Source organism: Lagopus leucura, unplaced genomic scaffold (genome assembly GCF_019238085.1).
Source record: "Lagopus leucura isolate 7727_CA_CO unplaced genomic scaffold, USGS_WTPT01 Super-Scaffold_100002, whole genome shotgun sequence".
NCBI lineage: Eukaryota > Metazoa > Chordata > Aves > Galliformes > Phasianidae > Lagopus > Lagopus leucura.
In genome coordinates, this window is record NW_024962263.1 from 87,587,203 (window position 1) to 87,612,774 (window position 25,572).

The following is a 25,572-nucleotide window of genomic DNA, read 5'->3' on the forward strand; positions in this document are numbered from 1 at the left end:
GTGAGGAAGTGCAGTGCTTACTTGGCTGTCATAAAAGCAGGAGACAGCATTGCAGCATACAGAGTACATTACAGGTTGAAAGAGGCAAAATATTATGCAGCACACATGGGTTACAAGATAAGTAATCATGGGTTTGTCTTTTTTCAGTAACTTATTTTGAGGTCATAACCCCACTGCCTTTGTTTGTGCTAGATCTATCCTGCCATTTTCAAAGCATACGTAAAGACATTAATTGTGGGACCTAGAGATGATGGCAACTGGGTATCACAGAATGGCCAGGGTTGGAAGGGACCTCAGGGATCATGAAGCTCCAACCCCCTGCCACATGCAGGGCCACCAACCTCCCCATTTAATGTAGACCAGGCTGCCCAGGGCCCCATCCAACCTGGCCTTCAACACCTCCAGGGATGGAGCATCCACAGCCTCTCTGGGCAGCCTGTTCCAGCATCTCACCACTCTCTCTTTAAAGAACTTCCCCCTGACATCCTACCTAAGTCTCCCCTCCCTCAACTTAAAACCATTTCCCCTTGTCCTGCAGTTATCAACCCTTTCAAAGAGTTGATTCCCCTCCTGTTTGTAGGCTCCCTTTAGGTACTGAAAGGCTGCAATGAGGTCACCCCGCAGCCTTCTTTTCTCCAAGCTGAACAAGCCCAGCTCCCTCAGCCTGTTTTCGTAGGGGAGGTGCTCCAGTGCCCTGATCATCTTTGTGGCTCTCCTATGGACCCTCTCCAACAGCTCCCTGTCTTTTTTTGTACTGGGGGCTCCACACTTGGACACAGTACTGCAGATGGGGCCTCACAAGAGCAGAGTAGAGGGGGACAATCACCTCCCTGTCCCTGCTGGCCACCCCTCTTCTGATGGAGCCCAGGATACCATTTGCTTTCTGAGCTGCAAGAGCACACTGCTGGCTCATGTTAAGCTTTTGATCCATCAGGACCCCCAGGTCCTTCTCTGCAGGGCTGCTCTTTAGGACCCCTCCTTCCAGTCTGTATGGATGCCTGGGATTCCTCCGGCCCAAATGCAAAACTCTGCACTTTGCTGTGTTGAACCCCATCAGGTTCTCCCGCGCCCACCTTTCAAGTCTGTCGAGGTCCCTCTGAGTGGCATCCCTTCCTTCCACTGTGTCAACCGCACCACTCAGCTTGGTGTCGTCAGCAAACTTGCTGGGTGTTCAGAGGGTAGTGCAAAATTGAGATGATCACTAAAACAGAAAGGAAACCTTTCCTTCCCTTTCTACTTTCCTGCCTTGATCACTTTTTCCATTCCTTCCACTGAAGTTGCACCAGCTGTCGGTGCTGCTGGAGCTGATTCATGGCTGCCTTTTTTTACTTTCAGATCTCAGGTAAATGGTCATCTGTGTAACTGTTACAGCTGTGTTCCTGAGGTGTGATGCTTTCCCATTTATCTGTCTTTTTAAATATTTATAGTATTTTGTTCTTATAATATTTTGTGAGCTCACCCTTTATAGGGGCATAGTACACAGTAGCTTTCTGCTGCCTGGGAAATAGCACAGATTCAGCTTTTCCAGTAGTTTATATAGTAAATTCATGAATGAGTCATTTGTTCTCTGATGGGAGATAATACTGAGCTGGGAGAAGCAGTCAATGTGAATGGATTTCTAAATGGTCCACTAAAGAAGCAGTGGGAAAATATTCAGGAAAGCCATGGAAAATTCCAGAGGTTGCAAAAATATTTCTGGGTCTCTTGTATTTGTTCAGAGCAGACAGGAGCCAGCTTTCAGGTGGAGTCTCTCCACATGCAGGAAGAAACTTGCAGGTAGAGTCAGCTCTTCAGAAATGCAAGCTCCTGCCTCTGGCTGGATATTTCAAGCACTGTAATTAAACATTTCTGTCCTAATCATACATAGTAGATTTCTGCACCTACTTAAAGCATTAGCCTCTAGGCTAGCTTTAGATAGTTTTATCCTTTAAGCTGTACTGCTTTTTAGAGGGAGTTCAAATTTATCTTCAACCTACCGTTTAAGCTTTAATTGATGAATAAACACGTGAATAATTATATGGAAATTCCACAGGTTAATAAAACTATGTGCTGTCCTGATCTTATAACAGGTATTTGTCATTCAGTTGCACATCTCTCCTTCCATATTGCTGGGTCACCTGGCTGTAAGATACTATTGTGTGGAGCTGCAAGGAGAGGGGAAGTGGTGAGGCTGACTTTTCCTGCTGGACTGGAAACTCAACTGCTTATGTTTCCATCATATGTTCTTTTGGAACTTTTTAAAATTTTATTTTTTAAGCTTGTAATCGCTGCTTGTTTTCCTTGATTGCATTTGATAGACAAATTCAGAGTATTCTGTTGTTTTTATTTTTTTGCTCTTGTAAAATACCTCTTGCGTGCTTCAGTGGGTGGGGAGGAAGGAGTGGAGAGATAACATAATCATTATTGTTGTTACTTTGTATTAGTGATCTTTGTTTTTTCCAGCATCAGGAATAAAACAGTTGCTGGGATGTGTGGTTGTTCTGAATATAAGCAATTATAGCAAACAGGACCTCAGTGATACATTTTGAGCACAGTTCTCTGTACAGCTGGAGTTGTTTCAGGTTTTTGTAACATTTCAAAACTTTGTCTTTTCCTGAAACCCAGAAATGAAGTTTTTTTCATTTCAGGTGCCTTAAGTGCAATCAGGTGGCCTATGGGTTAAATATTTAATTTAATGTTTTCGCTGAGCAGATGTTCTCAAGTAGTGGTGCCTTATATACTTAACAAGTAATAACAGCAGATTAGAAGAGTGTTTTTGTTATGCTTCAGTGATGCTTCAGTGTTGTTTTGCTGGATGCTTCGTGTTTTTTTTTCTTCTTGTTTTTGTTTTTTCTACCAGCCTGGGGATATGAAAACAATTTCTGATGGACCTTAAGCCATCAGTTCTAGTATGTAACCCTTTCCTGGTAATAACTAGTGGAAAAATACTATTTGCTGTTGTTGATGAAGGCCTGATGTTGAAGTAGCATCTAAACAGATTCTGTTTCTGTTCTGGATCCTGTTATAGCGAAAGATTCTGGGCTTGTTTAGCTTAAAGAAGAGAAGGCTCCAGGGAAACTTTATTGCAGCCTTCCAGTACTTGAAGGGAGTGTATAAACAGGAGAGGGAACAGCTGTTCACAAGGGTGGATAGTGATAGGACAAGGGGGAATGTTTTTAAACTGAGACAGGAGAGGTTTAGGTCAGATATTAGGAGGAAGTTTTTCACACAGAGGGTGGTGATGCACTGGAACAGGTTGCCCAAGGAGGTTGTGGATGCCCCATCCCTGGAGGCATTCAAGGCCAGGCTGGATGTGGCTCTGGGCAGCCTGGTCTGGTGGTTGGCGACCCTGCACATAGCAGGGGGTTGAAACCAGATGATCACTGTGGTCCTTTTCAACCCAGGCCGTTCTGTGATTCTGTGAAGATTTTGTTTTTCACCAGAATTCTCCTATGTACAACTGGTTATTTCCATGACATGCAATGCAAAGGGTTGCACATAGGTGGGGTGATACTTGCTTTCAAGTAGAAGAGCCCTCAGAGGTGTTTTATCATTGTAAGCATTCCTAGATAAAACTTGGGCTTCTAACCTTTCTCATATGGCCAAGTGTTGTAGAAATAACAACTAAGAACAGAGATCAATCTCAGATTCGAAGTCAGTGTCAAACATTAGATCCATGTAAGTGCTTTGAACTGCAAGATGAACTTGCTAACTTTCATCAAAGTTCTGTTAAATTAATTTTACAGCTAGTTTTCATGTTACCAGTGTGCAGTAATTCCAGATCTAAAGCAATTGAAATGGACTCTGCACCTCTTCCTAAAGCACGCGGATATGCATTGAGATGGGTTCGCAGCACTGCAGTCATTACATTTTTCTGTGTTATTTGAAAAGGTTTGTTTTTAAATGGAGAGGTTTGAGCACTTCACACGATCTGTTTTTTACCACAGTCTGTTACTCTACGTGTAAAATGAAGCATCCCTACCGGTAGTCTGCTCCTGGATGAGGTCCTGTCTAGGATGGATGAATAGACTCCATTCAGATAGTAAATCTTCCAGCCTATGTATTGGTCTTTTCAGCTGCCTTGAGAGCAGTGTACAAATTGCTCACAGCACTGAGGCAGTACAAAGAGCCTATTCTTACGTGTTCTTGTTAGATGAAATATCTGTTTGAAGGCAGTTAATAGTTAATGGAAGGTTCATAAACTCCTTAGGTCTCTCTTTAATATTTCAGAGATTATCTCATTTATTTCAGTAGATGTTTGCAGTAGCAGAGCTGTCAGCTGCTATTACATTGCATTAATGGGCACGGTGTACTGATTAGGAAACTCCTGCTATCCCTTCTGTATGTCTCCTCCTCACCACCAGATCAGGTTGATTCTGTTATAGCATTTACTGAATATGTTGCTGCAAACTTTTCAGTTTCAAATAATAGTAATAAGCAGCTGACATATTACAGTGTAATTATTCAAAATGATTCTACTCCCTGATTTTCTTTGAGAAATTTTAATTTCCCATCCTCCACACCCTGCAGTAGCTGCTGAGGCCAGGACTGTTTCCAAATGTGAATTTATTAAATACTATGCTAATACAACAAAAAGCTCGATAATATAGGACAGTGTTTTTATTCCAGAATCTTAATTCCATGTACAAATATCATGTCCTGATTTCTAATATATCACCTGATTTATTCAGTTGCTTTGTAGACTTTCTTGCTCAAGAACCAGTATTCTTCTACAAGAAGACAGTAAAGGTACCAAGCAGAATAAAACCTCAGTGGAGAATATAACCACACAAAGTTCCTAATTTTTGTACATAAACCTCTGCAGGCTTACATTTTAGGTTTTTAGTTTCTAGTAATTATATTTCATTAATTCTGTTGGACGTTCTTGTTTGTGGTCTTAATATCACGTTTAAACATTCACGAGTTGTTGGCGCATAATACAAACCACATCGTCTTTGTAGCCTTGGAACAGCTGAAGTACCACAGTTCTAAAACAGATATTTGACAAGTTTGCACACCTGTGTTTATTCATTTTGTGTTTAGGACTGGTAACAGTAAGCAGTGTCCAAGCAGGCCTAGACCTTATGCTAAATATGCCTCTTGCTTCAGATTTCCATGCAATTTAGCCTGTGTCTTTATTTCTCTTTTTTTTATCTACAACTTCTCTATTCCTGAGACACCACGTTCCTTTCCAGAGTTGATGTCTGATGCTTGGGATGAGATGACCATCAAGTGCTGCAACTGTTGGTGTGTTGTTTTTGAAGCAGTCTGTATAGGCCACTTAGTATAGCTATATCTCACCTCTAGGTTTCTTCTGCCATGGTGAGACAAAATGTGTTAGCTCTGGTATATGATGTAGCATTATTTTATGAAAGAAAACAAAAAGCCCCACAAACAAAAAAACTTCTGCTTCTGTTGTACATCATCATAAAAATTGAATGGAACTATTGAATATGTGGTAAATTAGAAACAAATAATTTGGTATAATAACTTCATTGCTGCTAATAATGTTTTTTAGTTTTAGGTTACCAGCAGAAAAGTTTCTTTCCTGTTTGTGTGTTATTCTTTAAAAATAATTGTCTGTCATTTCATTCCAGCTTATTAGTGCAACTGCGATCTTTCAAGGGCTTAGATGTTGATGATCACATAAAAGAGTTTGCAGCAAAATTATTTTTGATACCCAGCCCGCCACCAGGACCACTGCACTTGGTAATTACTGATGCTGAATTTCATCATTATTTTAACATGACATGTTATAAAGCTCTAAGATGTTGTTCTTGTAAAAATTGGAGAAAGTTCTTTAGTATCAAATCAGAAATTTCACCTGCTGGTGTATAATTGATGTCAATACCCATGCTCTGAAATTAAGGCTGTGTATTATAAGTACAAGAAATTGTGTGACCAGGATGCAGGCTGGAGCACTGGCATGCTTGTTAGTCATACTGTTTAACTTTTAATACTTTGCATGGAAAGATTAGGTTCATCCTAGATAGTTACTATATGAGATGATGCCATGGGTACATCTGGGCACAGCATAATCCAACTTCTGGTTTGCTGATAGTCAGCCCATATAATCTCTACTAAAAGCAGCTGGAAGCTCCAGTCTGCACCTGCTCTATACGAAAGGAAGTTTACCTTTCACTTCTACAATATGCCACTGCCATCTCACTAAATACACATGCCTGAACACGAGTAAATCATGTAGCTGTGTCACTTGGACAAAGTGTGGGAGTTCCCTGTCTTGGGCCTGATGCGTATGTCATCATGGCTGTCATCTTGATTGTGTGTTGGATTGATGTGCAGCTATGTGACTAAGAAGTAATGCAGCCCCTGTGGAAAAAAAATGAGAGTAAAAAAGTAAGTTGCTAGGACAACACATATGGTTCTGGACTTGTTTGTATCTTGTCTGAGTGGCTCTGGGGAAGCAGAACAGTATATAGTGAATTAAATGTTATGGGTAGGGTGGATTTGCTGCTGCGTGGAAAAGACCTAGCTGAGAAGAGAAACTCACGTAAATATTTGTATTCTGTGTGGAAGCTAAGATGCCTGGGTTGTATCTCTTTACAACCCTTTGAGTCAAGCTGGATGTCAGCTGAGTTGATGGTTTCAGCACGTTACCTTTCACAGAGCTGAAATAGTTCCAAGGAGGCAGTGCTTCAGCTGTATGCTTCTCCTTAGCTGATTTCCTTGACCCAAGGATGAGGGGCTAAAGCAGAAACAGATAGCATAGCTGAAAGTTTGGCTAAACCAGCTGCCAAGAGCTGAGAGATGCAGCACACACAGTATTCGCCCCCCTGACATTTGAACAGGAATATCTGAAACATGGAAAGGTGTTGTTTGGTTCTCTTTGTTTTGTCATCTGCATTTCAGTTCATGCTCAGTACTTTCGTTCATACTTTTCCTATTTCCTATATGAATTTTATCTACGATTGGGAAATCTGAAGTTTTTCTACAAATATAAATTGCATTATTTTATTGAAATTAGAGCAAATAAGGTTTTAAAAGTCTGTTAAAATAATTCTTTTCAAGTTTTATTGGCTGAAGATCGTACAATTATGACAGAAGACAAAGTTAATTTTAGTCTTTCAAACTAGATGCTATGCCCTTTCATGTTTCCCATTATTTCTATTTCCATTTTCTTCAGTATGTGAATACCTGTTGTCTTGCAGTTAGTTGATTTTAACATTGTGTAATTGGAAATAAAGTTCTGACTTAAATGTGGTATGGAAACACTTTCACTAAGAAATAGAAAACATCTGTTTCAACAGGTATTTAATATGAAACCACTTCAAATAATTATTCCTTCACGAGAGGATCCAGACAGTCCAGTTATTGACTTGGATCTTCATCTTCCATTGCTGTGCTTCAAGCCAGAGCAGGTGCTGCAGGTAAAATGATTAAATGTTATTAAATGGGGAGGTTGGTGGCCCTGCATGTGGCAGAGAGGTTGGAGATTCATGATCCTTGAGGTCCCTTCCGACTCCGGCCGTTCTGTGATTCTGTGGTTCTGTGATAAACCCAGTCAACTTTTAAATGTATTTGAGATTGGCTGTAGTGGGAATTTGTGGTTTTAAAAGGAAACAAGATGTTTTAATTACCCAAAAGAATATTGCAAACCCAAGAATTCAGGTATGCTGTTCTTGAGCATGGGGTTTGTTTTACCTTTGTGAGATAACCCACATGTTTCAGCTGAGCCTTATATTCACTGACACTGGTGGCACAACTCTTGCTGACATCCACTGTCACTGTTTTTGTCTGTTCTTGGTATCAATCCCTAAGTGTATGTTATTTCAATTTAAAAAGATCTAAGGTAACTATTGAGGCTGTTTTGGAAGCAGATGAAGTATTTGTGTATGTATTGTATTTTCTGAGTATAACTCTTCACGAACATTTAGCTTCTTGTTGTTTTCAGATTATTACCTGTATTTTGACTGAGCGGAAAATGGTGTTCTTCTCTTCTGACTGGGCCCTGCTGACACTTGTGGCTGAGTGCTTTATGTTATACCTTCATCCCCTTCAGTGGCAACACACCTTTGTGCCTCTTCTGTCTCGTCATATGCTGGATTTTGTAATGGCTCCAACATCTTTTCTTATGGGATGTCATGCTGATCATTTTGAAGTAGTTAGCACAGTACGTTTTTTGACTGATACCATTGATACCATTCTTGCTGCTCAGTTTCCATGCATTTATTTCCTTGCTTCTTTCAGATGCAGCTTGGAACATTTTTTAATTAGATATATAAGAAATGAAGAAACTGAAAGTAATGAAGCCATGGAAGCAACTCCTCCTTATACCCCTTACCTTTCATTTATTTGAAGAATAAAAAATGTGACTTCTGGGAGTTCTGTTTTCAATTCAGGAGAAATTCCACCTATGTGTTGTGTATAAGTAGTTTCCCTTCAGATCAGTGAGATTTTTTTTTTTTTTTTTTTTTGCTTAAAGATTTGTGTGGGATGAATTAGATGCCTTTTCCAGGTTAAGAGGTGAGCATGCACTTGAAAATGCTCTAGTAGTGCTGCTGTTCCTTATGATGGAGTTGAGTAATTAATTTAAAAAAAAATAGCCATATAAAGAATACAATTTCTCACTTATTCTGAAGATTTGTTTTTGTCCTCATCTTTCACGCTCTTATTTAAGTAAGTTTCTTTCAGTGAGTAATAACAATCTTGGTTGCCCCAAAAGATTTAAGAAAGACTCGGCATCGTGGTGCTGGACTAATGAGAATATTCTTTTTTGAGTGTGTTGCATCTGTTTTGAATACTCACAGAAGACCTAACATGGAAAAATTTGTGAAAGTTTGTATTGTATTAATCCATCTGGTTATAAGCCAAATGTAACCTTATGTCTAGTTAAGTCCAATTTAAATCTAAGTATTAAACCTTTTTAATAACAATTCATTTTCACAGATAAGATGATATCACTGTCAGAAATATCTTCAGATTAGAGAGCACACTTTGATATCATTTGAAAGATTTTTGTGTGCTTATAGATGCTGTATTACAGTCAGGTCTTTAAGACTGTTAAAATTGCAAACTGATGGATCTGCCTGGACTTACAACTCCATATAACTTCTTGTGCATTAGCACGTGTTTCAGTGTTTGAGGCTCTTCTGACACACCACATGGTAAATACAGGAATAAATGCTGAACATATAAAGCTTTTGTAGAACTTCTTTCCATACGTAGGTGTGGTTTTGTACATATCTTTGCATGTGTACTTTTTCAAGGTGTGGCTTTAACACTCAGTATTAATTTAATGCCACATAAAGAGCATACTAGTTACCAAATGTTTGTGAACTAAGATTAATGTCTGCAGAATTAATGATACGTGTCTTGTAAGCTTAGATATACATGTGTTCTTCTAGTTCGGGAAAAAAAAAATCCTTTTCTGATTTATCTTCTGGCTGAAATAATCCATTGCCTGAGTTAGATTAAGGAGAGCTAGCAACATGTTTTCCATAATTTTACTTTTTGTTTCTTAAAAGGAAGCTGAAGATTTAATTCTAATTAATATCGATGATGGGAATATTTCACATTCAAAAATGGTTGAAGAGGAACCTGAAATTCCAGATGTTCCAGCACAAGCAGCAGAAACTTTCAAAAAGAGGTGAAAAGATGTGTTGAAGCTGTGTTTATCATAGGGCATAGAAAGAGGGTCCAACATGATTTGAGAAATTAAAAAATAAATTGTTTTGTATTATGTAATATTAAGTCTAAGTGACTTTTTCCCTAACAAATATCAAGATGTGGTGTTTGGATGCACCTTGATACTTTTCTTCTCTCTGTAGAGCGGAGAGTCTTCAACTGCATTATGATTTAGAGCTGTGTCATCTCCGTGCCACCACAGACCTTGGTGAACTTCAGATGCGCAGAAGGGCTTGGCAGCAGAAACTGAACACAGAAGTTCAGCAAATGACTTTGCAGTTAATTGTTAATATCTTCAGGTCAGTGGATATCGTATTTTTATTATGAGAGCATGTGGTTGCAGTTAAGATGCTTCCCCTGTCATTGAGAATGCTCTTAATTTGTCTTACTTCCTGGGTGTTCTGTATATCTCTGATGTTTTGTGAGGAAATATGAGAAGGTGGTCCTGCTTAGAATATGAATAATAAATGTGTTCTGGTACATACAGTGCCTCCTCTAGGTGGCCCTGCTTCAGTAGGGGAGTTGAACCAGATGAACTCTAGAAGTCTATTCCAGCCTCTACGTTTTTGATATGCGTGGCTAGGAAATCTTGCATAAAGCTGTTCTAATTCCTGAATTTGCATGTCTCTTAGGCAAAGATTTCATAAAGAGGAGTGCAGCTCTCATAATTAAGAACAGATTAAGGCCCAGGGATATTAATGTGTAAATGAATACCATATTGGTCAGTCATGCTACAGAAAAATGAATCATAGGATCTTTTGAGTTGGAAGGTACTCTTGAAGGTCATCTAGTCCAACTCTCCTGCAGTGAACTGGGACATCTATATCAGGATGCTCAGAGCCTTATCCAGCCTGACCTTGAATGCCTCCAAAGATGGGGGACCTCTCTAGGCAACCTTTTCCAATGCTTCACCACCCTTACTATAAAGTACTTTTTCCTTATGTTCAATCTAAATCTCCCCTCCTTTAATTTGAAACTGTCTCCCCTTGTCCAATCACAGCAGGCCCCGCAAAAGAGTCTGTCCTCTTCCTTCTTATAGCCCCCCACTTTAAATACTGAAAGGCTATTCTCAGGTCTCCCTGCAGCCTTCTCCACGCTAAATAGCCCCAGCTCTCTCAGCCTGTCCTCTTAGGGCAGGTGTTCCATCCCTTGAATCACTTTTAGTGGCCTTCCTCTGGATGTACTTTAACAAGTCCAGGTCTCTTCTGTGTTGAGGACTCCACACCTGAACACCCTCCATATGAGGTCATACCATTGCAAAGTAGAGGGGCAGGATCACCTCCCTCACCCTGCTGGCCACACTTTTTCCAATGCAGCCCAGGATATGATTGACTTTCTGGACTGTGAGGGCACATTGCTGGCTCATGTTCTGCTTCCCATCCACCAGCACCTTCAGGTCCTTTTTGGCAGGACTGTGCTCCATACTTCCATATCGTGCTGCTTGTACTGATAGTGAGGGTTGCTGTGACCCAGATGCAAGCCCTTGTACTTTGTTGAATCTAGTGATGTTTTCTTGGGCCCACTACTTGAATCTATAGTTCTTTCTGGGTGGCATCCTGTCCCTTGAGCGTGTCAGCTGCACTACGCAGCTTGGTGTCATCCACAAACTTGCTGAGGATGTGAATTCAAACTGAGACAGTAGAAGAGCTAGAAACAGCTTTGGGAGCTGAAGGACTCCTCAACTGGCTAGATGGAAAAAATGCCGAGAAGGTTTGAGACGTTCAGTGATAGCAACCGTGTGAGTGAGAGTAAGGGAAGGAGAAGAGCTGTTGAAACTCAAGTGCAGTATTGGCACAATAGTTTTGTGGTGGTATTTTAATAATGATGTAGAGTAGGGTTTTGATTTTTTTCTGCTAGCAAAGAGGTCTAGTTATATTACTATTCCTTGTTCTTAAGCTCATCTAATGTATGGATACACATCTTACCAGGGTACCCATTGTCGATCCTGCTGTTATTTTCTTGTCTTTGGGGCAGTTGTGGTGGTATGGTAGGTCATTTCTAAAAACATGCAGAAAATTGCTGGTTGATGTGCCTAAGCTTGATTTCTTTTGCACAGATGGTAACATACTCAAGCATGAGAACAAAACTGCTTGCCTGGCATTTCTGAAAAATCTTACTGCAGATAACTGACTCCATCTGTTTCTCACTGCCTCATGCTGGAGATGAAGTTCCTGATGGCTCAGCTACTGCACTGCTCGCATGAATGCTCTCTTAATGCTTTCACTAAGGAAAGTGCAAATACCAGGTCTTTGTTAACCTGCTTGCATTTGTTGGATCGGCTTAGGTAGCATTCATACAAACAGCTGGGCCTCCCACAAGGACAGTAGCTGCTGATTGTGAAGGAAACAGCAGGTTACAGATAGCACAGCTGGGTCTGGAGAATAAAATGTGTTTACAGCCTAATGTGTCATGGCTATGGGGTTTGGTGGATATCAGCATAACTGACACACTTTTGGCTACAAAAAATGAACAGATACTTTGCTATTTGATATAATAATATTTTTGCAAAGGAATTGATTCCTTTCTTGCTTTCTTTCTCCTTTCCTTCAAACTTTCTCTTTGTTCTTTTCTTTTTTTTCCAGCATTGTTTCTTCTATCTTCTAAAACTATGTATCTGCCACCGCCCAGGATTGAAGGAAAGTAAATCTCTGATGCTATTCTGCTGCCAGTTGCTACTGTCTTCAGTGAAGCACTGTAGTATTTTTGTGTGCATGGAAGTTTTGTGTTTGAAGAAAACAATGATAAATTATATATAATTGTATAGAAATATGTACTTGTGATAACCACCATTGACCTGAACCCATATGGCTCGATATGCTGTTTATAGGCTTACATCACTGATCTGTGAAAGATGTGTGACACAGCAGTCTGGTTTTCCAGGGATGGCATAGGGCCTCTGTCTGCTGTGATCATGCATATACTAAGAATCGCACCTGTTTTTTCATAAAGCTTCCTGTTTTATTTCAATAACTCTGTTTCTTTAAACATCACACAATCGTCAGTTATTGCTGGCTCGAGGATCAGAGTTTTAGAGTGCAGGAAGAAGTTATCTGCTATCTCATGCACCTTACAGATGCAGTGCAGTGGGACAACGTGAGGCCAGGTCATGTATTTCAGATTGTCCCTGTGAATGCTTGCCATCATGCTTAAAATGGTTTGTGATTCAGTACATTAATACTGTTTCAAGACCTGAGACAGGTTATAACTTAAATATAAAGATTCCTCTCCATGTGTTGTTGAAATTGATCCCCCTTAAGTGAATTTGCTGATTGGAAATGGCAGTCACAGCAGGTAGCCTGTCTTCCTATAAGAGTCTGTGTTCTTTTCCTCTGTTTCAGAAACTCAGACTTGCTCATTAAAACTCAGTTTGCCTTCTGATACTGCAACACATTGCTAGTAGTGCTAGTGGGCTGCTGCTGCAAAACTTACAACTTAGTCACAAATCTCCAGTCGTATTTATCTTTTTATTTATTTTATCCCCAGGGAGGTAAAAGACCACCTAAATTATGAACACAGAGTGTTTAACAGTGAAGAATTTCTGAAAACAAGGGCAATAGGAGACCAGCCATTTTATGGAAAAGTAAGTTCAGTATTAAATATGTTGTAATTCTGTTATTAATCTGTACTTGAGAATTAATGTCAGAAATTAGTGAAATGGTCATGGTTTGGTCTGTGTAGTGTTACTGACCCACTAGATTTCACACTTATTTACTATAAACAGCATTTTTGGAGAGCAAGATAAGTAGTTTCAGAGCAAATTACAGAAGCATGGCAGAAGAATGAGCGACTCAAGTCGGAGTACCTGCTTTATCTGAATCCTGAGCACCATGGCAAGCAGTTGATGATGCCTGTTTGGCTCCAGGCCATGAACCCATTTCCCCCAATGCATGGCAGTGAAAGCATGCTGTGGACACTGAGTGCCACTTTGCTCATGTTGGGTTATAGGATGTGTATGATGTCAGATGACCTGTGTCCTTACAGCCTGTGGCATTCTGATGTATGTGGGGTCTGAGTTGAGACAGCTGACAGTGCATGGCCTTGTGCCAGGCTCATAGGCTACAGCCCCTCAGGCCTAAAATCCCCAAGTAGTTTTTCCTAGCCCGCCTGCTAACACACAATATTAGTACATATTGGAATATAAAACCCTCCAGCTGTGTGGATTTTGTCTGTAGAAGTTCTTTTCATTACTGCCATCATTGCCTTGATCCTGCTGTTAAAGTAAGCTTGATTTAGGCCCTCTGAAGTTTCCAAGTTCAGTTTTTGTCAGTGTGTGTGGTGAGACAGATGTCTGTGAAGAATACAGATGTGTTTTCCTTTGGAGCACTGTTGCAGGAGTATGCTTTTAAAATAATGGCTTAATGTATCTGAAGGAGATGGAATGGGTATGATTTCCTTGTTAAAGAGAGAGTGGCTTGATCACAGGACTGTGAGATGTAGAGTAGTTCTCAGTACCTTTGGTGGAAGACTCACTGATCATCAAAGGCTGGAGATCCTTTGGGTGAGGAGGGGAAGTAATGAGGAGGGAAGTGAGAACAGAAAAAGAGAGGATAAGGGAGAAAGAGGCTGAGAATAGACAGATTTGTGCCGGAGTTTCTCGCAGTGCTGGAGTACTTAGCTTGGAAGCTAAGTTGAGATTTTCATCCTTGCAATTGAGACTAGTATTTTTACATTAAACTGTTCGCACAGTTAATTAGTTTAATATTAGCCTCCAATTAATTGAACTGTTGCATATCTGAGAAGCAGAATTTACATCTTCTTAAGGTTTGCGTCTAATCATTTACAGTGTTCTAGGAGAATTCTGTTGCAACAAAGCAAGCCAATATCCCAGGATTTTCAAGTCATAATTTTTAAATAGCCGGGTTATTAACCAATCAAAAGCATCTATTAGTTAAGTAAAAAATGATTTCAAGACTTACCTGATCTGTGAGTACCTGATTTATGAAGTGCTGTGTGTTATTCTCCAAATAACAATTAATTAATTTCTCCATAGTTTTTAACAGATACTTAATAAAGTGGGTTCTTATCCCACCCTACTTTCTTAAAAATTATAAAGTTGTGTGCTTGTCACTTTTTTTGGTGAAACTGTAAGTTCTTCAGTAAGCTGTGGGTTAAACAGAAATTAAACATAGCATAGCGATAGGTTTGCTTTCAATTAAATCTCACAAGGTAGCCAAATACAGAGTAATTGCTGTTGGTATCTAATGTTACTGGCAGTGTTAGTGTTATCTAGTGATAGATAGTGTTATCTATCTTTAAAAACCTTATCTTTAAAAACCTTTAGAAAGGGCTCATTTCCTGCAGCATGTCAGTTCATGAGGACAGCCCTGCAGAGAAGGACCTGGGGGTCTTCATAGATAAAAAGCTTAACATGAGCCAGCAGTGTGCTCTTGCAGCTCAGAAAGCAAATGGTATCCTGGGCTCCATCAGAAGAGGGGTGGCCAGCAGGGACAGGGAGGTGATTGTCCCCCTCTACTCTGCTCTTGTGAGGCCCCATCTGCAGTACTGTGTCCAGGTCTGGAGCCTCCAGTATAAGAAAGACAGGGAGCTGTTGGAGAGGGTCCATAGGAGAGCCACAAAGATGATCAGGGCACTGGAGCACCTCCCCTACGAAAACAGGCTGAAGGAGCTGGGCTTGTTCAGCCTGGAGAAAAGGAGGCTGCGGGGTGACCTCATTGCAGCCTTTCAGTACCTAAAGGGAGCCTACAAACAGGAGGGGAATCAACTCTTTGAAAGGGTTGATAACTGCAGGACAAGGGGAAATGGTTTTAAGTTGAGGGAGGGAAGACTTAGGTTGGATGTCAGGGGGAAGTTCTTTACAGATTGAGAATGGCGAGGTGCTGGAACAGGCTGCCCGGAGAGGCTGTGGATGCTCCATCCCTGGAGGTGTTCAAGGCCAGGTTGGATGGGGCCCTGGGCAGCCTGGTCTGGTATTAAATGGGGAGGTTGGTGGCCCTGCATGTGGCAGGGGGTTGGAGCTTCATGATGCTTGAGGTCCCTTCCAACCCTGGCCATTCTGTGATTCCTGTGCATACAACAAGGAACAAAATATGCCATCTACTGGAGAATACGTAAAGCAGAAATTTGTGCAATAGCATCTATGGAGGCATTAAGGATGCATTGTTAAGGGATGTGTAAGAGGTGAGAACGGACAGATAAGTGGCGTCTTGAGTATGGACTGTCTAACTGTTGATGTAATGTTTCCATTAATTTCAGCATATCAGTATTAATTACAAATCTTTCTCATCTGCATTTTTAGAACATCATAGCAAAGCATGGATACATAAGCAGTAACTTATGAAGTGAAAAAAATAGTAACTGCAGGACTAGCAAGGGTATTTTAGGCAAGCTTTTGGAATATGTCATTAATGTAAAGTTTTGTTTTTTTTTTTTAAGCTTACATTTAAACGTACAGATGTTTTTCTGTTAGTGCATTAGTGCTATGTTTAAACTTCAGTAGCTAAATCGGCCTCTTTTGCTCAGTATTTCCCATTTTTTGTTTGCTTTCATCTTTTGGAAGGTAGTCTGAGGTTACTGTTTGCCTCTAAGCAAACGTGGAAGGTGACTGTGTTGCTGAAGTCAGGTACTTCTGGTTTTTGTGATTGCTAAAATGAATGTTTTCAGGGGTATGTCTTGAAAGATGATAAAAATGCTCAAAACATGCTGCTAACTTGTAAATGATCCACAGCTAACCAGTCTGTCTCTCACAGGTTTTAGAGACCTACATGTTTCACTCTTTTCTTAAAGCTCGTTTGAACAGAAAGATGGATGCTTTTGCTCGACTTGAATTGAGCACCCAGTCTGAAGAGGATAGGTAACTTTTTCACCTTGCTTGTTGTGGTTTTGAACTTTATCAGAGATAAATGGTATGAGTGCTAAAAGACCTTTTGACTGTACTGGTATGAGATTAGGTTACCTGTGAATAAGATTGTGACTAATTAATGGACCAATTTATTAAGCTTACTGTGAAGGAGCGATATGGATGTGTCCAGTCATGGCTGTGAAAACTGTAAATTGACACTATGATTATCGCTTGATTTTTTTCTTCTTGCTGTTTCATAGCATTAAGTAGTTATTTAGTTTGTGTATATATGCAGAATTTTAAACCTAATTATATAATTTTTTGTTTTTCAGATTCAACTTGATGTTTCGTACTCCGAGAAGACTTACTATGGAGAAAATGGCTTCTAAAAGATTTAATTCACAGAACATCATTAACAGGCGTATGGTTATCAGTATGCCCAATCTGCAAGATATCAAACTACCAGAGAGTCCTGCTAGAAAATCCTCACTTCGAAGAATAGAGACAGACATTGGTGAGTGAAGAATGTGCTGAATGAATGCAGTGTTTTTTTCATTTTGTATGATATCACTGAAAGATTTCCACAAAAACAGTGTCAGATGCTGAAAGGTCTGGTGAGCTGGGTCATTTTCTGCTGGGGCCCCATCTGTGCTTCTCTTTGCGTGTTAAATCAGCTTGTATTCTGCATTAAGTTCTGCTGTACCAGAGGATAGGGACATGATTACTGTCCTTACCGACCTTATGTCCATTTCTCCACTGCATTTAAATATTTGCTTAGGTTTAGTTTTGTGTAACTAAGCAAGGCCTTTCCGAACTGCAGATATGGATTTACTCACATGTGTAATTTTACTTGCATATTTTAGTGTATTACATAAAGAGATATATGAATAATGTGAATATATACATCTTTAAAACATGTATTCTCTAGAAAGGAAATTACCAGAATGGGGAATGTTCTGATATTAAGAAGGATGTATATAGAAATACATTTGTATAGCGTAAATAACTTTAACCTTAAGGAATTTTATGCATTTTAATTGAAGACATTGTTGTGGTGGGATTCTTTTTGTTTGTAGTACTGCTGGTTGCAGAGAAATTCATGCTTTTACTAATTCCTGTACCACCTTTTTTTTCACTTCTAGCTGTGAGAAAGCCCTCCAAATCAGTTAGTACATTCAAAATCCCAGAAATTCACTTTCCTCTGATGAGCCACTGTGTTCACTCCTACTATACAGAATTCTTCAACCATCTCAGCAGAGCTATAAATACCTTACCACCTGATAACTCAGCATTGCTGGCAAGGTACTTCTACCTCCGGGGACTTATTAGCTTGATGCAAGGGAAACTACTAAATGCACTTTCTGACTTTCAGAACCTAGATAAAACAGACTTAAGAATTTTCCCTACTGAACTTGTAAGAAAAATTGTGGAAACCTTGCCTCCTTCTGAGCGTTTTCAAGCTGACCGCAAGCCTGAGCTGAAGAGGCTGATAAGCCTAGTGATGGAACAACAAAGGGAAATGACAAAAACAGATGACCACGTGAAACACTTTGAATTGCCAAAAACACACATGCAGCTGGATGATTTTGTGAAGCGAATCCAGGAGTCTGGGATTGTCAGAGACACAGACACCATACATCGGCTGTTTGATGCCTTAACCGTAGGTGGGTAGAGGGTACGTTTTTACTGATCATCTACACTGACACAATGACAATTTAAAGCTGGTTTTGTTTTTGGGAACTAGGATAAAAGAAAATGTGTCTCCAGTTGTTTCTCTTCTTAATTAATAGTCAACTCAGTATTGGAGCTTTCATTTAATTGAAGTAAGTGTGGAGAGTAGATGGATGTATACAGGATGTACACGTGTACGTCTGCACATGTATGCACAGGTACATGGATGTATCTGTGTCCACAATAAGAGATGAAGAGTCCTCTCACCTATTTAAGCATACAACTTAAAATTTTTCAGATTGAATTCATGGGCTGGTTTTTATTCATTTTGTGTTTTAATGGTGTACAGTTCTGCTTTGGCTAAGATGAGTCAAGTGACTATAAGCCTGTCCTAATTGCTAATGGGTAATGTCTTATAAAACCAGTAAGTAATCTGGCAAGGTGGCAGGCCTTTGAAAAGAACTAGCGAAATACAGAGTTCGAGTGGCTACAGTTAGATTCCTCTTGAATCATTATCATAGCAAATGGAGAGCTTATGTTTGAGAAAACTTTTTTCTCTTGTGAATGAGATCTGAATCTTGTGATAGATTTCTGAAAACATACATTAAGACTGCTTTTATAGAATACTATTCAATTCTATTTCTATACCTTCTTACTGCAGTCATTGTTATATTTTGTGGCCACAGAGATTAAACGTCAGTTAAAAATGCAAATTTTTTAATGCCAAAAGTAGCATACATCTCACAAGAACTCGATATTCTGCTGTCCAAGCTCACTGGAATTCTTAGAATAATTAATTAAGTACTTGGAATAACTGTTGCTGAAGTCTTTAAATTAATTAATTAACTGGCTTTTATCCTGGGTTGGTACATATGTTGTATGTTTGCATTCTGTGGAACCAAGAACTGAAATGCCATTGTGAGAAGTATTCAGTTCAGTAGTGCTTACCCAGTTCTGCTTATCCATTTTACTGTTAGAAATGCAATCTGGAAGCCAATATCTTTTAAAACTATCTTTCTATTTAAATCTATATAATAATTTCTCATAGTAAACAGGTTTTAAAATTTTTAGGGCAGCAGAAACAAATTGATCCTGAAACATTCCGAGATTTCTACAACTACTGGAAAGAAACTGAAGCAGAAGCTCAAGAGGTGAATCTGCCACCAGCAGTAATAGAACATCTGGATAAGAATGAATGTGTCTACAAGTTATCCTGCTCAGTTAAAACTAACTATGGTGTAGGAAAAATAGCACTGACCCAAAAGCGTTTATTCCTTTTGACTGAAGGAGGACGTCCTGGCTATGTCCATATTGCTGCTTTCAGGGATATAGAGGTGAGCATTGAGTCATTTTCTTGAATAATTCCACTTTGAGGGTGACAGAGCCCTGCAATAAGCTGCTCGGAGAGGTTATGAAGTCTCCTTCCCTGGAGGTTTGCAGAACTGACCTGGACACTTTCCTGTGCAATTTGCTCTTGGGAACTTGCTTTAGCAGCAGGAGAGGGTTGGAGTAGATTGTCTCCAGTGGTCCCTTCCAACCCCTGCAGTTCTGTGGATGACAGGCAATGTTCCATTCTGCTGAAAGACCTACCTCAGACTGTCTCAGTAAGAGCTGTAATGAATAGCTCTGAAATCAGAAACTCACAAAGGATAAGAGGTCTTGAAGAGGTGGATGTGTGCTAGGTGCTGGGATGGTGTGGTTTAAAAATAATCTGGAGTCCTTAACATCTAGATCACAGAATGGCCCGGGTTGGAGGGGAACTCAAGGATCATGAAGCTCCAATCCCCTGCCACATTTAATGTGGTCACCAACCTCCACATTTAATACCAGACCAGGCTGCCCAGGGCCCCATCCAAGCTGTCATTGAACACCTCCAGGGACGGGGCATCCACAGCCTCTCTGGGCAGCCTGTTCCAGCACCTCACCACTCTCTCTGTGAAGAACTTCCCCCTGACATTCTACCTAAATCTTCTCTCCTTCATTTCCTTTGTCCTGCTGTTATCTATCCTTTCAAAGAATTGACTCCCCTCCTGTTAGTAGGCTCCCTTTAGATACTGAAAGGCTGTAATTTAGATTTACAGGACACAAGGCTTGGTACACAGAGCCAGAGGAATATAATAACATGAATGTTAAATGTACATTTTTGACTACAAAATCAGCACCAATCTGTATCCACTCTGTAGTGAAGCCTGGGTGATACTGTTAGCAATGATCATTTTCACAAAACCTGTTGACAGACCGTTTCTGCTTAGTGTGTGTATGAACAACTGAAATATTAATTGTAGTTAGATAAAGGTTATCCTGTAGGATTAATACTGCATCTTAGTTGTGACTGCATGGTACACCTTCCTTGCTTTTCTTGTTTCCAGGATGTTAAGAACACAACTGTAGCTTTCCTTCTTTTGAGAATACCTACTCTGAGGATTGAAACGATATATAAAAAACAAGTATTTGAAGCTAACCTGAAAACTGAGTGTGATCTCTGGTACCTGATAGTGAAAGAAATGTGGGCTGGAAAGAAAATGGCAGATGATCACAAGGTATAAAAATGGGCGCAGCCAACTAAATAAATGTGAAATATGTGCTTTCTGTTTCTGTTCTAAATAATTTCTGTATCAGTCTTGGAATTTCTTGGTTTTAGCATGTGATATCTAAGTAATAAGATGTTGTTTCTGATGTTGCTTCTAAATATAATACATCCAGAATACTAGCAAAATAGTACACTTAAATATGTACAATTAAATACTGCATTTAAAAATAAGGAATTTTTTTTCTCCATTAATTTGGACCTTTCTGTTTAGTTACCAGTTTTGTGAATTACACTGGTAGCTTAAGCTTATGAAATGAGAGCAGTGATCCTAAAAGAAGCTTACCATGCCTTACTTCCCTTACACAAAGTGTAATGTTTACAGGGATTATTTCTTTTTCTTTGCCGTGCTGGAATCTTGGTAGCTGTAGATCCTTTGAATAAATAGAGCAAGATGCGTCTTCTGCCACAAAACCTTTGAGGAAGAAGGATCATACGAGAATGGTTCCCAGCCAAAAGACTAAATTCTTCATGAGTGATGAATTTAATAGTGAAAAGGCATCTTGGTGATTTTTTTTAGGAAGGATTTGGGTAGTATTAGATGAGGTCAAGAAAAGTGTTCTTCTCTACTATGCAGACAGGTCAAGGATGGAAATTGGTGTCTGTTCTGTGTGTGCTGTGTGTCTTCCATCAGTGCAGTTCATACAGTTTCAGTTGTGCATTCTGAATCAAAATTGTGCCAGACCCAAAGTACCTCTTTCAGGGCAATGAATTAACTGTAGCTCTTGGTTCTTTGCTTTATGCCCTTGCTTTGGGGTGAAATCTCATGTGATAGTGAGGTTTGCTTGCAGCTAGCGTGGGTTATGCTCCAGAAAAGCAGCTGGCTAGTGCTTGTGCTTAAGTGTGACTTGCATTGTGATGGTTGAATATGGAGACATGCAAGAATGATGAGTAGTGGGTAAACTACAGTAAGACTTTTTTCTTTAGGATCCTCAGTATATTCAGCAAGCACTGACAAACGTTCTTCTGATGGATGCTGTCGTTGGTGCACTGCAGTCCTCCAAAGCCATATATGCAGCCTCTAAACTGTCTTATTTTGACAGGATGAAGAATGAAGGTCAGTCATGTAACAGTGCTATGAAGCCTGCTGGTATCTCATCGTCTATTTCAGCCTTTTCTGTTTACAGTTTGTTTTTCAAACTGGTTATCTCTAGAGATATAAGATGATGATAGCCTTGTTGCTCTTTGGTTGCCATTCTTTATTAAATATTTATTTTTGTTTAGTTAGAAACTATACTGATATCAGTATACTGTGTTGGGTGGGTTTTTCTTGTGTTTGTTTTTTGGATAAATGCATGCTTCTTTTATTAAAGTACTGGGCTTTCACAGTCAGCTAAAGTTAGAAGAAAAAATGGGAATAAGTGGTACATAATTATTCTTTCATGAGGATTGTAGATCTGCTTCAGGCTCAACTATGCAATTCATGACCTTTTAAAAACCTATTTTAGTGCCTATGATGATCCCCAAAACAACCTCAGAGACATTAAAGCATAAGATCAACCCATCAGCTGGTGAGACATTTCCACAGGCAATAGATGTCTTGCTTTATACTCCAGGTAAGGTGATGTATTTCTTTATAGTTGCCTCAATTAACCTATAAAATGTTATCTCCTAGCACCTGGTATTATGACTGCCTGATTTTGTTCACATTCTGACAGGCCTTGGTTGTGTATAGACTACTAAAACAGAAGATTACTGAAAAAGAATAGTGATATATTAATGTAGCTTTCACAGTCTTAATTTGCCATCCTATGTGTGTATGTGTTTTAATTGTCTTCAATTGTATGTTAATGTGTCAGTTTGCCATTAAGTTTTCTACCTTGCTTATTGAGCAGGGTGGAAAAATGATGACACTGCTCATTTCATAGTCAGTTCAGTGTTCACTGCTCATTTTCATAGTCACTACTCATTTTCAGTAGTCATATAGGAGTGGTTAGTTGAACCCCAGTGCAGAAATCCCAGCCAGATCTATATTCCTGTGACTCTCACTGTATGTGATCTGATATCTAATTCATCCCATGTGATTTAAGTCCATGCCTGAAGAATGCAGTATTATTTTCCCTGTGATCTTCTGTGTGATATTTGGCACACTTATATCTCATTAATTAAAAATGCACTGGAAAAAAAGAAGTCAGGGGCAAAAGCTTCATCTCATTTTAGCTGCTTAATTTGGATAGTCTTGGATTTTTCAGAGCAGTCATATGTGCACTTAATGAGATTTCGGCCCGAACATAAACTAAAGTTTTCACCTCAGGTTTCACACCTGGAAGTGAGGAGCATGCTGTTAGTGTGTACTTGTGAGAAATGACTTGCATGGGGATTGTGATTCAGAGGCACTAAGAACTCACTGGATCTCAGTGTATGTCTTGCTCAAAACGTGCATTTGGCCAAAAGGCAAAGAAGAAATCCTAGAAATAAATATCCTTTGTTACATGATCCTGATTTATTTCAAGAGCAAATGATCTGTGAGGGAACAAATACATGATCATACTTAAAACAACAACAAGGAATTAAAAAAAAAAAAAGCACTTTTATCTGGGGCTGTTCACAGTAGATATGAATCTGAGTTGAGAGGTGTTAATTCTGAGTTAATTTCATAACCTTACTCATCTCCTGACTTAAGTTCACGTGTAATTCCTGAGACAAAAGCACAAAGTGAATTCCACAGTTCAGAAAGTTGGATGGAGAATCTGTGTGTGGTGGTGGTGGAGGGTTTGGTTGTGCTTTTCTTCCTTTGAATGGAGCTTGCTTTCTTCTAAATGAAACAGTCATGTGGCAGATGGAATGAATGGAGTCACTAGATTTATTTCATAGGGCTTACAAGCCTCCCTGCAATTCCAGTTATCTAAACATTTGTCAGTGAAAAAGATCATCTCTGCTCTGAATAACATTGAAGTGTGAGGTTAAACCATCAGGTGAAATCACCAATTAGATAAGAAGCACAAATTCAGTGTGAACTGTGTCATTTGTTAACTGGTAATATAAGTTCCAGAACACAGAAGCATTTCATTGCTCTGCCTCTAATAATGTTTTTTCCATGTGTCTCGGAAATGTTTTATTTTCTTCTCTCATCTTCTCTGCTTTGTTTCTAGGACATCTTGACATTTCAGAAAGACCTGACAATGCTCATCCAAAACTGTGGTGTGCTTTAAACGAAGGGAAAGTTGTGGTCTTTGATGCATCTACCTGGACTATTCAGCAGCACTGTTTCAGAATGGGCCGCTGTAAACTGGTAAGACTAACACACCATGACTGATGATTTAGCTTGTTTTTTCTGTTGCTGATAGCCTAATTAACACTGGGCCAGACAGTCATCCCTTAGAGGTTGAAGGGTATTTGAGTTATGCTGCAGTTAACTTGGAGAAACGGAAGATTGAGAGAAAAAGGTTTTGTAACAAAACAAGTCAACTGGTAGGAAGTGATGGATTGACTGAGGAGATGGCATGCTAGCCTAGTGGGTTCTTGGAGCAGGAAGGCTGGTTGGAAACAGCTGAGTGGAAAGAATCTATATAAAAAGAGAACAGAGATAGCCCTAAGCACAGTTGGAAAGTCATCTGTGCTGAAGAGCTAAAAACTGGAGAAATGTGTAAGGAAACTAGTGGGTGATACAGATAGTTCTAAAAGAAGACTCAGACAACAGATCAAAGAGAGTTACTTGTGGGAATTTGAATTGAAAAACTCAGTGAAAGGGAGGGCTGAAACAGGCTTTGGACCGAGTGAAAAACATACAGAAGAGGGAACATGTAGCAAAGGGCTTCGTAGGTGACTTGTGTGGAAGTTGAGAAACATTTCTGTGGATGAATGCGGGGAAAAAAATTGAAAAGGGGGGGGGACAAAGCTGATGGTAGAGGAAAAATAGAAATCTTGGAGAAGAGCTGGATGCTGACCTATTCTAAAGAGGAGGAAGAGAAGAAGAGGAAGACCTGGGTCTTGTGGGACTCAGGAGGGAGAAATTAAGAATTTCTGAATGGGGGCGGGATATTCCAGGCACAATAAAGGAGAAAGTGGTGTTTTCCTAGGCACCACTTTAAGTAAAGTAGGAGTGGTGTTTATATCAGATGGTGAGTACAGCTTCCAATACAGAAGACAGAAATACACCAAATTCTGTAATTTCCCCAGTGCCCTCTGTAACTTCTACTTTGTTTAAGCCAGGAAACACAACTTTGAACCAATTACCAAAATACATAATTAATCTTGTTTACTGAAAGTTAAACTCAGCAAAGAGATCTGTCCTTCTGCTCCCTCCGGCTGAGCAAAGGATAAATACTGGAGTGCTGAGTTTTAATCCCTTACTGTAATCACCAGAAAGCTGTGACTTGTAATGTAGCCTTTTTCCTTTATGTTAAAAAGTGTTGTTTTGTTTTGTTTTTAGTATTTAATCCTGTTTTTTCTCCCCAGACTTGTATGGTAATGGTAGAACAGAGTCAAGTATGGATTGGTTCTCAAGACTCCATTATTTATATAATCAACACTCACAGTATGTCTTGTAATAAGCAACTAAATGATCACCATTCTGATATTACAGACATAGTTGTGGAGAAGAAGAATGGAATACCCAGGTATATTTAATTACAATGTTTTCTTCTTAAAAATGCATCTACAAGAAAATGTTGAGAGACTGGAAAAGTCACGAGTATTACGGAGAATCTTCCTGTGGTTAAATAGAAAGCCATCCTACTACTGTCAGACATCACTGTGTCTAGTATTGTAGCTCCCATTATTGTGTATTGCAAACTATTTCCTTCCTAATGAAAAATCATTATGTACTTTGGAACAAAGATGATAGAGGAATATTTTCTTCAGGCGAGATGTAGAGCAGCTGGAAGTTGGTGGCTCTGTACGAATCAGTAGAGATGCAATTTAAAGACCATTTCATTTTTGCTTTGAGCAC

At 39.5% G+C, this 25,572-nt stretch overlaps 1 protein-coding gene across 1 annotated transcript in view; it reads left to right on the top strand.

Moving 5' to 3' along the window:
* Nucleotides 1-25,572, top strand: part of DENND3 (DENN domain containing 3) — a 38,696-nt gene that overhangs the window by 7,211 nt on the left and 5,913 nt on the right. The window contains exons 5-19 of the mRNA XM_042869854.1: nucleotides 5,577-5,688; nucleotides 7,248-7,367; nucleotides 7,892-8,110; nucleotides 9,465-9,586; nucleotides 9,768-9,923; nucleotides 13,108-13,204; nucleotides 16,332-16,435; nucleotides 16,756-16,937; nucleotides 17,566-18,087; nucleotides 19,166-19,428; nucleotides 20,464-20,634; nucleotides 21,609-21,738; nucleotides 22,130-22,237; nucleotides 23,774-23,913; nucleotides 25,080-25,240. Of these exons, the coding sequence (XP_042725788.1) occupies nucleotides 5,577-5,688; nucleotides 7,248-7,367; nucleotides 7,892-8,110; nucleotides 9,465-9,586; nucleotides 9,768-9,923; nucleotides 13,108-13,204; nucleotides 16,332-16,435; nucleotides 16,756-16,937; nucleotides 17,566-18,087; nucleotides 19,166-19,428; nucleotides 20,464-20,634; nucleotides 21,609-21,738; nucleotides 22,130-22,237; nucleotides 23,774-23,913; nucleotides 25,080-25,240 (2,607 nt within the window). The remainder of the gene's footprint in view (nucleotides 1-5,576; nucleotides 5,689-7,247; nucleotides 7,368-7,891; nucleotides 8,111-9,464; nucleotides 9,587-9,767; nucleotides 9,924-13,107; nucleotides 13,205-16,331; nucleotides 16,436-16,755; nucleotides 16,938-17,565; nucleotides 18,088-19,165; nucleotides 19,429-20,463; nucleotides 20,635-21,608; nucleotides 21,739-22,129; nucleotides 22,238-23,773; nucleotides 23,914-25,079; nucleotides 25,241-25,572) is intronic.